General features: G+C 35.6%; 1 protein-coding gene across 1 annotated transcript in view; it reads left to right on the forward strand.

Moving 5' to 3' along the window:
- Positions 1-724: 724 nt before the first annotated feature.
- LOC121425317 (myoferlin-like) overlaps positions 725-13,051 on the forward strand; it is a 56,561-nt gene continuing 44,234 nt past the window's right edge. Inside the window, exons 1-9 of the mRNA XM_041621346.1 lie at positions 725-865; positions 2,309-2,437; positions 4,294-4,449; positions 5,357-5,448; positions 6,175-6,345; positions 6,813-6,958; positions 7,822-8,050; positions 11,514-11,609; positions 12,273-12,411. Coding sequence (XP_041477280.1) covers positions 740-865; positions 2,309-2,437; positions 4,294-4,449; positions 5,357-5,448; positions 6,175-6,345; positions 6,813-6,958; positions 7,822-8,050; positions 11,514-11,609; positions 12,273-12,411 — 1,284 coding nt within the window. The 5' untranslated portion in view covers positions 725-739. The remainder of the gene's footprint in view (positions 866-2,308; positions 2,438-4,293; positions 4,450-5,356; positions 5,449-6,174; positions 6,346-6,812; positions 6,959-7,821; positions 8,051-11,513; positions 11,610-12,272; positions 12,412-13,051) is intronic.

Consider the following 13,051-nt stretch of genomic DNA (forward strand, 5'->3'; position numbering starts at 1 on the left):
CCGACAAGCCCCTGGTTATTCTTTTCCTTTTTTCTTTCTTTATTTTAAATTACTACAACTTTGCTTCCTGTCAGATTATTGGCAAAGTGCCATGACTTTCTTTCTATGTTCTTCTTTATGGTGATCGGGATTTTTTTTATATGGCTTGATACTGAAACGTATAATCCACGTCGGGCTATTTTTGAAATCAGATTAAGGTCGTCCTTACTTGTGCACTCGGCGTCACCCTTACTTCGTGTTTGAGCATGTCTGTGTTTGAAGGGGCAGGTGCGTGGCTAGGGGAGGGAAGGGGATGTCATCATCACTTCAAAACAAAGAGAGGGAAGATGGAGATGTTGTATGGATGATCTATGGGAGAGGAGGGGGAGAATGTGGTGTGGGGTAGGGTATGGTGGGGTCACCTGGGGGGTCATCCCTTCTCTTCTTTATCTTTATCATCCTCACCGGACCGAGATGCTGATTATATAAGGACACCTTTAGAGATCACCATCATAATCGCCTTCGTGAGCTACGTCAATTTCCCTCGCAAATTCACGAACGTCTTCTCCAGGAGCCAATAGCATATTTTTTCAACTTTTTCACATCATTTCTACTCCTAGAAGCCTCATTTCCACAACCAGAGCGAATTCATCATTTAAAAATTATATTCGAGTTAACATTCACATCAATTCACTGATTCGATTTGTAATTTTGTGTTTTATTTCTGTTCTTTTCCGATCCACCCCAATTTTTCTTCACGATGGGTATTTGTCCGTGGCAGGATATCTTTGAAGACGAGATTGATTGGTGGTCCAAGTATTACGCCTCTACTGGGGAAACCGAGAAGTGTGGGGACTATCTGGAAAGAGGCTATGACAAGATAGAGGTGAAGTTTGGTTTATATTTTTTATTTTGAAATTTTTAACATATAATTTATTTTCTAATTTTATTTTTTTAACTGAAGTAAATTTATTTTATAAATTCTATTCTAGTTCTCGCTTTATATGAAACGTTAATGAAATATGTTTCAACAGATGGAGTAAAAGCTTTAATCTCATCTTTTTTATTCAGACATTCTTTAATGAATGCATCTTGGATTGTGGTTTTACTTAAACATACAGTTTTTAACATCTTTTAGAAGATTTCTCACCTCATTTCAAAATTATTGAATAAAAGGGGTTTTCAATTCAATTTGGTGACCAACAGTATTTCTCTTTTTTTTTAATTTAAGATGGTGCACATCAGTAGTTAAATTATCAATTCCTTTACTTTTATTCAAATAAAATAACTTTTTTTTAAGTCTCAAAATTTGTGTAAAACTGTAAAAAGAAGAGTTGATATCACAGTGTATTAAACATTATTTCAAACAAAATCTAGTGAACAATATTTACCTATGGGGTCCCCAAGCACACCCAAAATCAAATTTACCTTTGAAAACCACAGAGAAATCTATTTTTGACCACTGACTGTTTATTCTGGCAGTAGACATAGCCAAAGGCGGCCATGTTTCATTGTGTTTTGATTTGGCTGCAACATTCATCAATGGGAATATCAGATTATTTTTATCTCAGTTTTGAGGATACTTCATCTAAGGGCAGTCCTTTCTCAAAATATCAAAGGTTTTTCATTTTTATTTAGTATTGCCCAAGATTTTACAGGAAATTGTTCAATTATTTCTGAAAACACATTGGATTTGAATCTAAGGAAAATTTACTTTTGCATTTTGGATTACATAAAGATTTATTGGTATGTATATAAATTGATTACTTTTCAGAAATATGTTTTGATATATTTTTTTGGAATCATTTGTGGACTGATTTTATTTGAAGGAACATCTTTATTTGGCTTTTCATATGAAAACTAGTTGTTCTGAATCAATATTTTTTTTAAAGAAAGTGTAGAATTATTTTTTTGTTAAATTTGCTTTCAATCTGACTACAGTCAAAGCCTAGATCTCGGTGAGCATGCTTGAATTAAGAATCCAGCATCAAAATAATTGAAAATCAGTAAAGCTCAAATTTTGACATTTTTCAATGCTTTTTAAAACATGGGAATAATCGTGTCCTACACAAATGATTTTCAAATTGAAGACAGAAATGAAATTAATGAGAGTCATTCTAAGTTGCTTTGATTTCAATCTTTATTTTGTTCACCTTAATGTTTTGATAATTGTCAACATGGATGTTTCTGTATGAAAGCATTTTTTTTTTTGGGGGGGCAAACTTCTTTACAAAAGGGCTCATTTTCTTTTCCTTTTTGTAAGAGGTGTCTCTGAAGCATATCTTGCAAGAATTGATTGATTGAAACATTTTAAATGTTGTTATTGCAGATCTACAACAAGCCTTTGGAAGTTCTTGGGACGAACGACTATTTCCAGGACTTCTGCAACTGCTACGATCTGAACCGTGGAAAGCAGGAAGACGAGGATGAGGAATCAAGCGGAGTGGGAGAATTCAAGGTAAAAATGTCTTTTATCCATCTCTTGAATCAATCATGAGATACAGGGAAGAGCTTATGGTCACTTCACTTTTTCATTGACATGGTTCCGAAATGTGGAATACCCTTTCATTTGTTTACTATTAGTTCTATATGTGACCATCCACCCAAAAACCAACAATAAGTCACCCAAAATAAAAATTGGGAATTTATTGAGCTAGAAAAAGCACTTCGTAAGCTTGAAAATTATACATAGCTTGTCAAAATTGATTAATAATAACCATCGTAAGTACTTTATTGAATCCAGAGGAAATTCAGCGAGAGCTTAAAAATATAGGATAAATCAAGGTTTGAAGTTTGAGGTTCACTTAAGCATGAGATGTGCACACTGTACAATCTTGGAGTAACTTCCAAGCAGTCCGAATAAAATGGTGTAAAAAAAACCTTGTTTCTTTTCTTTCATTTAACTGCATGTACAACTTCAAATTTTTCTACAGTATGACAAAAAACGAATTTGCTCTATCAGATGAGTTAATTTTCTATAAATTTTGCTTTTGGAGACAAAATTACTATTCTAGGTTTTTCCAGAGAATCTTACCTGGCAACAAGAAGCCTTGGATTTACACATTGTATCTTGTTAGATTAGATTGTGTATCAACTCCTTAGTAATGTGATGAGGAATAGTGAAAGTATGATGTGCATAACATGAAAGAAAAATGGTCTACTTTTCCAATTTAAAATAATTATAAGACAATTCAGATCTTAGAGATGTATAAAAATATCTATGTTTATAGTGTCTGTAGTGTCTACAATATGTGTGGAAATATGGAGTTTTTAACACAGATTTAAATCTATCAAAATCTGTAATTAATCTGATATCTTGATGAAGAGTGTTCTACAAGATTAGTGCCATTTTCATAAAAGCTCTATGTATTTTAAGTAAGGAATTCTATTTTTTTGTAAGTTTGACGATGTGTTACTATGTAGAAGACTGTGATTTGGCCACTTTTCTGGGAATGATCTTATATTAAAATCATGAAATGTTTAAATATAGTAGAGGAATTGATGAATCAATATCTTTGCAAAAATGTTATTGCAATAATACAGCAATACCCAAGAAACTTTTTTCACGATTCTTTTTAACCCAATGAATACTAAATTATGTAAATCTCATAGTTTTTTTTTTAAAAGGACCATCCAGTTTTAATAGGCAGTAGGTTATTATATAATTTAGAGTCACAGTGAAAACTGTAAATAATGGATTGGTAATTTAGTAATGTATTAGTTCTATCCTTCATATATTCTGGCATGTATAGACTTGTCCTGTGAGTCATATGATGTACCTCTTTATGGCTTCATTTAAGTTTGACCAGGTGGTGCCATGTTTTTAACTGTATATTCATGTTTCATCATGTTTCTATCAGTATCAGTGCTCTCAGCTATCCTTCATGGTCAGACATTAATTATTCTTGGTGTTGTCATGTTGTACAGGGATCCTCTGAGTTTTTTTTACTTAATTAAACTGTTTTGAGAAAAATGTGCACATTCCTTTGAACCCCAAGTTTTGTTGTTTGGCCAAATAATTTTTCATGCACAACCCTAAAAATGAAGATAATATATTTTGATAATGCTGTATAGTGTATATTTACACGATGATGGTGATGATGAAGATTCTGATGATGATGGTGGTGGTGGTGGTGGTGGTGATGATGATGATGATGATGATGATGATGATGATGATGGTGGTGGTGGTGATGATTGTGATGATGATGTTTGGCAGAATGTTGAAACAATCTGCACCCTAGTAATTAATTGTGAATGCCCTCCAATCATTATTTCAATATTTACATGGAATTAATGATCGGTCTTCACTCACAGGGTCTCTTCAGGATCTACCCATTGCCCGGTGACCTGAAGGCCGAACTGCCTCCAAAGCAGTTCAGCCACCTACCCCCATCAGCACCGGTGGAGTGTGTCATCCGTATCTACATTGTCAAGGCCCTTGATCTCCAGCCTCAAGATCCCTCTGGATTGGTAAGTAGCATTTGGGTAGGGTATCACAGAAAGTTTATTAATTGATTGTAAGGTTGATTTGTAAGTTTGATTATGCATAATGATCTATTTAATCAAGTTTAAAAGTCAGCCCAACGATCAAGTACTAAGGTTTGTGGTACAGGGACTTGGAGCCTGTTTCAGTAAAAGTTGGGTTAAAACGCAACTCAAGAAAGTAAGCCTAATATCCGAATAACGTGTGTTTCATTGGTCGAAAATAAAGTGTGTTTTTTCGTTTTAGTTCTGATTGTGCAACTCTTTTGGCATTGGGCCCTTAGATGCTCCTTGCAATCAGTTGAATGTCTTTTGTAGGTTCCTGAGTCAATTATAAACTCCTGTAATTAATTGCAGCTTTGCAATTGATCACTGGACTAATTCTTACAAATATTTGCATTTGAAATCAAACTTAATTGAGATTGAACTCTATTCCTGTACCTTATTATGCGCAGCCAATTCAATATGTTACAATTTCATTAGCTTAACAGCAGCTAGTCTCTTAACAGTGGTTACAAGTTTGGTGAAACAGGGCCCTGACTATGCAGTGAACTTGATTTGACATAATGGGATCGCCAATGAAGACTACTAATTATCTTCCAGTGGAATATCTCACAAGTGCATAAATTACTTTATTTGATTTAAACAATTTGAGGGTAACCACAATATTACCACTTGGGACAAGGCATTCAGAGACATTAAAGAGGACAAAGACTCTAGCTGTCAGTCACATCTAAAAATAATGATAACCTGTCTCTATGAGGCTTCTCTGACTGTCTTTTCACCAAAACACATACTTGTTGTTGATTCATATTTTCATCCTGATGTAAAATTTACCTTTATTGTTCTTAAATGTACATTATCTTTAAATAAATTTTTTTGTGTGTGTTTTTAGGCTGATCCTTACCTAAAGATCAAGCTTGGAAAGAAGAAGATTGATGATGAAGATGACTACATACCAAACACCCTCAACCCGGTCTTTGGAAAGTGAGTATAAGTCCTTGTGATATTTGGGAGCTATCGCACCGCAACGCCGAACATATTTAAGAACACAGTAAATGTATTGAAAATGCCGTCAAATAATGTTCAATGTAAACATTCGCAATTAGTCTTCGGACTACAGCATTGTATTCTGTTTTATATGTAATAAACCAAATTGAATTGAATTGAAAAAAAAGATGTTGTTGGTCCAGAGTCCAGGACAAAACTGTGGTATTGATTCGCCTATTTTCCACAAAGACTTCTTGGGTGCTCTTTGTCATGAAGTGTATTTGACAAATCAGGTGTGAAAACTCCATACTACCTTGATTCTTTTAAAAGATACACATTATCTTCAAGATTGGAAGTCCTACTTATCATAATCCAAGGAAGATAAATGATAAGATGAGTGGAGAATGATTTCAGATGAGTTGTTTACTCTTGCATGAAGTATATAAATGAAACATTGAAATAATTAGAGTATGTTAACCTATTGTCTACTGAATTTTGTAATTCCTGTATGCTCTGTATAGGGTTCACCTTATCCAGCATGCAACTGGTTATTAATGAAATGAAATTGAAAGGTTAAAGAATGGATATTGGTAGGTGTGAAATTAGGAAATATTAAGAAAAGCTGTAATCACATGGTCCAAACATGTTTCCCAAGTAACATGTTGGGGACATTAACTCCAATAAAATGCAACTATCATTAAGTTATTTCTCTCCGCTTTTCAGGATGTTTGAGGTCAAGACGTTCTTACCAGTTCACAAGGATCTCAAGGTAACCGTCATGGATAAGGACTTGCTGAGCAAAGATGACATCATCGGTGAAACGGAGATTGATCTGGAAAACCGATTCCTCACCAAATTCCGTGCAACAGTTGGACTACCAGAGAGTTATAACACGTTAGTTTTTCCATATAGTTTATTCATGTTCACTATTAATTGTTATGACTGTCTGATATGCTAGGATGATGAATTTCAAATTTTGATGTTTCATATATACTTTTTTGTTTAGATACCAAATAAAGTTTCCTTGCTGTAAATGTAAATTATAATTATCTCCTGATAGAAAGAAGAAAGAAAAAGACATTTTCAAAAGAAAGTATGAACTTTTTTGGTCATGTGATGATGTAGACTTCAAAGATGATCAACTTTTGTATGAAATGGACCAATTCAGACGTACTTAGACATAGATTCCATCAGAGTCATACGCAGATTCAGACAATACATGGATATCTACAGGCACATGTCCATACAGAAACAGACACATAGAGACAAATTCAGATAGATATAGTTACAGATGAAAAGACAGGTACCATTGTACAGGTTTACATGGCAATAAAGATCTGGTACTTTATTTTTCTTATCAGCTCTGGCCCTAACAAGTGGCGTGATCAGAAGACACCAAGAGAACTGCTTGAGGATTACTGTAAGCTACAGAAGATCCCTGGACCATTCTTCTATGGATCCACCAAACTCACCATGGAGGGCAAGATGTACAATTTGGCTGACTTTGGTAAGGCACAATGCAAAGCTCTCTTCTGTGAAAGATGATGAATTTCAAGGGGTGTTGCAAGAAAACTTTCAATTACAGTTATATTTGGCTAAGTAATCAGCAATTAGGGTTTTATTTTAGTTGAAGTTAAGAGGAATAGAATGTGTCGCAAAGATGTTCCTTATGGCACTTCCAAATATGGGTTCTTTCATGTTACTCTGATTTACTGGTGGCAGCGGTGGGATGTAGTTCTTGGCCCAGGTATATGAAATATACTATTTATCGTAACTTTGTCATCCGATGATAAGTACCATAGTAACAATGCTCATCAGCCAATCAAAGTCAAGGATTCATTTGAAGTAACCATTGTTTGGCAAAGTTTTATGCAAACGGGGACTGCTAGTGACTGATTATTGTTTCATTTATTAGTAGATTTGTTTATCAATTCATTTTATTTACTTATGTGATTTATTATATTTTTGTTTAATTATAAATGGTTTTATTTTTTGTATGAGGGCATTCAATAGAAATGTACTGTTCATTGAATTGTGGCATGCAACTATAAGCCAAGCTAGTGAGCACATCTTTAGGATGGTGACATTAAAGATGTGAATAGTCATCTCTGAGAAAACTTAACCATGGACACAATATATATTTTTTTTTACATCTTTACTATTTCTAAATCCATCTTCATTCACGATTGCTGGACTTTCCTTCAGGTTTACAGTCCTTTTCAGGACTACTTTCAAGAAAGAATACTCTACTCTCAAATCTCCACTTTCTCGCCTATCCATTTCTTCTCTATCCACTGTTTCTATAACACTCCACATGGTGTATTGTAAACCACATCAGCAATTGCTGGACTTTTGTTTTCCGGTTCACAGAAACGAACAAGATGCATAGTGAGCACGAGGGACCCCAGGATCAGCGCCTGGCACTCTTCGCACTCCGCCAGTTCCCCTTGGTGAGGGAACACATCGAGACACGCCCGCTCTACAGCCCTCTGCTGCCGGGCATTGAACAGGGCAAGCTGCAGATGTGGGTGGATATCTTCCCCATGACCATGGGGCCACCGGGCCCTCCCTGTGACATCACACCGAGGAAACCCAAGAAGTAAGTTGCACTTGATCCTCTATTGTCCTGGGTTACATGTATAGTGGGAAATTTTTCAATTTGCCAATTGAATACTTTTAAATAGAACATACATATATTTCAATTATATATTGGCACATGCATGTACTCTCTGCTATGCTGAAGAAATAGTATACATGCATTATAACCCCAGTTGTAGCTCATTGGCCGTGTAGACCTATGTGCTCCAGAAATTAATGCTGCCAGGTACCCATTCTCCATGTGGAGCGTTGTGGCCCAGTGGATTAGTCTTCGGACTTTGAAACATAAGGTCGTGGGTTCGAATCCCAGCCATGGCGTAGTTTCCTTCAGCAAGAAACTGATCCTTGATGTGCTGCACTCGACCAGGTGAGGAAAATGGGTACCGGTAGGAAGTAATTCCTTAAAGTAGACAACCGAAGAATCAAAAGTATTTTATAATGTCTTTTTGTGGTCATCATTATAAAGGGGAAGTATTACTAATCAGATATATAACTTCACTTTTTAATATAGTGATTAGAGTTTGCAGAAATCAGCTCTCAAAAATGACTTATTTTCATGGCATATTTCTGCCTTCGTCCGTCCTCTGGCGAGCTCCAGCTGAGTGACGTCACACCAAGAGCAGTGAGCAGCTGAGCTGACAGCAGCCCATTGAAGACGATCTTTCCAATCAGCGTTTTTTGCTCTTAGAATTGTTTATTCCTCACAAGATTGGTCTTATTACATAGATAAAAGTTTGAATTTTCTGAACAGTAAAATGAAATGCACATTTAACATATTTTGGTAACCGATATTTAGCTTAGAAAAAATTATTTGTTTTCAAGAAATATACGTGAATAAACAAAGCATATTTTCACTTAGAAATCATGCTTGCACCACATTGATATTATTATCAATATAAAACATAGACATTCGTCTTCACGACTGAATAAAAATTATGAAATTTAATTACGTAGCAAGTTCAGGAACCACAAAAAAACACGGCAATATCCATCGCGAAATGATTGGAATTGCAGTTGGATTGCCGAAGCATTGCGAGGCAACAGCAGCGAACGCACTTTGTATATATATCATTATGAACCCGGAACGATAAAGATACTCTCTGTGGACAAATCTGTACGCACGTAGTTCATTTGTGAGTGCGGGGATCCAGGTTCGAAACTCATTGATTTTTTTTGGTTCGGGATTTTTTTTTTTCAATTATATTCTTTCCCCGTTCCTACCAGCTCTTTTTTCTCTTTTTATTTTCATGTGAGATTCTGTTCAGTCCTGTATTTATTAAATCTTACTTCTTAATTGCTGCTTTTTATTTTCAAGTTAGATTCTCTAGGCCTACTTTGGGCAGCGACTCCCTCACGGTAGTCACTTAAGAACCAAGTTTGAAAGGACACTCGTAAAATTACGTCACTCTCACCGATGAATATTCATTAGATCGTGGTCGTGCGTGTTCAATACAAACTCTCTGCATGCATGCACTCAGTGTGTATTGAACACGCACGACCACGATCTAATGAATATTCATCGGCGAGAGTGACGTAATTTTACGAGTATCATTTCAAACTTGGTTCTTAAGTGACTACCGGTACCCTGATCACTCACTGACTGGAGTGGAGCAACACAATGACGAATGCAGTAGACAAAATCGGTCTTTACAGTCCACAATTCAATAAAAACGGGCAAAGGAACACAGTTCTGATTCACGTTTCGTCTGAAGTTGTCGAAAACAGAAATTGAATGTCACATAACATGAAGAAAACGGTATATTCGGAAGATATTGAACAGGTCAGTAAGGTGATTCAGTGCATGATGCACAGAGAGCTGATGAGCTCGTCGATTGTGTGATGTCATTATTCTCGACCGTTTTCGGCTGCGTGATTGTCGGTCTGGGGGGCTGAGAAGGGTGTCTAATAATTTCATTTCTTGCATTTCCACGACATCTATAAGACTTTTTAGTGATATATTTGTGTATAAAAAGACAATACCTTTCCATCCATATATAATTTGTCTATAATCATCACTTTCGTGAATTTTCTTCGTGTGTAACCTTTAAGCTGTGTGCGCTATGAACGCCTAGCTTAGCCAGGTAATATAGGAGCGCCTTGAGCATCTAACAAGGTGGATATGTGCGCAATATAAATATCCTATATTATTATTATTCTGGTGTAGGATTTGAAGCATGAGCTACAACATGAAAAGTGTACCCAATGTGTCTTAAATTACCTATCAGCTGAAGCCAATTCTGATCTTAAGGGTAGTGGTTTCACAATACACCACGTTTTCATCCTTTGGCATGTGTTGGCCCAGAACAGGACCACCCATCTTTAACATTTGACAAGTTTATTCTTGTTGCCTTCAGGATCAATCCTGTACTCTTGCATATAATCCTGGATTAGACTTAGTGTACTTTTTAGACAATGGAGTCATTTCAAGAAAACCATTGACCTTCCTACGGTGTCAAAATTGATCAAACAGTCAGTGTTTTGAGACTGAGATATTGGATATTTTTGTCATCGGATGAGCATATGCTGTCAAGAGAGGGCAGTAGACCACTTTGTTTTTCATTCCTCATAAAGTGAATCCTTTACTGTAGTATCTTCTTTACACCTCTTCTTAAAAAGATTTGGGCCCGTATTCAATTTGATACTTAGGCAAGAATTTTGAGTATTATACTCAGTATTTTGCTCAAGTGTGAAATATTTATCCATCTTTGGTATTCAATCGCATCTTTTGGGTAAGTATTTTGCTTTAATCGAAGTCGGCCGCCTACTTGGCTTCAGTCTGGCTTTTGTGCAATTTACAATGTACAAGCAAAGGCAACCATGCTGCGCACAGACTGATACATCCATTGTGCATTATTTGGCTTACTCTTTATGACATAGTGGTTATTAGTGTTTTAATTGCTTAAAGTTGGCTTGATAAAATAAAATACTTAGAAGTGAATTGAATATGAGTACAAGCATTTTGCTTATCCAAGTAAAATACTTTAAAAAAATGCTTTCTCAAACCATACTGTCAAATTGAACACAGGCATTGGTGTCTAGTCCAAACTGATAATTTTGTATGTTGAATGTGCTTTAGTAACTCTTCTTCAAACATTTTCAATTCCAAATGTTGGGGAAAGGAGAACTTTCATTGAAAATGGTTTCATTGCTTCTCTTTGCACTCATATTGGAAGTATCTGTGATAGGTTCTGGCACAAGGATCTTGTCAGATTTGCAGCGTAGTCCCATACACTTCTTTCTACATACAGCCCAACTCCCCTCGGAAAGGTAGAGGAATAAAATCAAGCACAACATTTTGCAATCCATCCATATGTTTTTATGTTCAAGTAATGTAAGTAATAAGCTTTGGAACAATATCATACATGAAATCAGAATAGGCCTACCATATATAACAAAAATCAGACCTACCCCTCTCTCTCTCTTGTTTATAATTGTGTCCTTGCTTTGTTCTTTCTATCTTTTAGGTACGTTGTTCGCTGCGTTGTCTGGAATGCTAAAGATGTTATCTTGGATGAAACCTCCATCACTGGAGAGAGGATGAGTGACATCTACGTCAAGGGGTAAGAGCCTTTTCTCTTTTACATAACCCCTTTGTGACAGTGAATTACAAAAAAAATCAAAATTTGAGAAAAAAAGACATTTTGACATATCTAGTGTGTTTTCATTTTATGGATTGTATTTCTCATAATTTTCCTCATAATATTGTCTATGTACTTATGAAAGGTACTAATGCAATCTAGGAATGGTGAAAGAATGTGTATTACTTTCAAATCTTATTTTGGATGTATTTTGTATAATTTGGAGGGGGGGTAGGATAAAAAATTCCTCGGCCAAACCATAAAGGTGATGGCTTTATACAGTAGCTAGAACTTATAAATCATCTAGGCAAACCCCATGAAATATGTTTGTGTCATCCCCCCTGCCATTTCTAACTGTATCATGAAGTGAAGTAAGGAAGGGAAAAATGGTGGTCAGATGTGTAAAATGATTGACTTTTTATGGAAAGTCTGATGCATGAATATGTGTTACTGGTGTTCTTCAAAAGTTGCAGTTGCACTAAATCACAGATGGATTCTGAAAAAATTGTAGTGTAGTTAAAAAAAAGAGAATTAATCAAAAATTTTGATTAAATATGTTGATTTAGGATGATCATTTGCCGTTGCAGTCTAAAACTAATCTTTCATTTGATTCTCTTTCATTCATTTTGATTTTTCAAAATTCAGCTGGATGGCCGGTGAGGATGAGAAGCAGGAGACCGATGTCCACTACCGGTCACTGAACGGTGAAGGAAACTTCAACTGGAGATTCTGTTTCCCCATCGAGTACATTCCTCCTGAACAGGTCCTAGTCATCAAGAAGAAGGTATTTATAATTTTTTCTGCAATTATTTTTTGCCAATCTGTGTTGCTTCTCAATCGGTCCACAATGATACACACAAATCGTGTAGAGCTACCTGGACCAAGTTGCATGAAACTTACTCTCGTGGTAACATAGATATCCAATCGTAACTGCCTTGGTAAGGATGTTCAACAGCCAATCAAAATCAAGAATTCAATAGCAGATATCATGGAATGTTTTAAAAGTAACTTTCACGCAACAGGTCGCTGGCCTACTAGAGTGAATGTCAAAATGACATATCCCAGTTATTCCATTTTATAGTTGTTTACAGAGGTGATGTTATGTGTCATGTTAAGAATGAACCTCACATGTTTTATTCCTGTTATCTCCTTATATCCTTGTATTCAACTTATTCAAGCCTGACAAAATAGAGGTGCTGGCAAAGAAATTAAACTCAAGGTTTTGCTCCCATGACCAAGACATTTAAACAGAATAGAGATATTTCATCAGAAACATAAAAAAGGGTTTAAGTGCTTTAGATATATCATAATAATATCATAATATATCAGTATTGATCCCTCCCAACTCTTTATGCCACTTTTGTTTTATCTGATTCGTAAGGTTCCATTTAGAGTTGGCTTCCAAATTATAATTTAATGATTCA

The sequence above is a fragment of the Lytechinus variegatus genome, chromosome 12, assembly GCF_018143015.1.
Source record: "Lytechinus variegatus isolate NC3 chromosome 12, Lvar_3.0, whole genome shotgun sequence".
NCBI lineage: Eukaryota > Metazoa > Echinodermata > Echinoidea > Temnopleuroida > Toxopneustidae > Lytechinus > Lytechinus variegatus.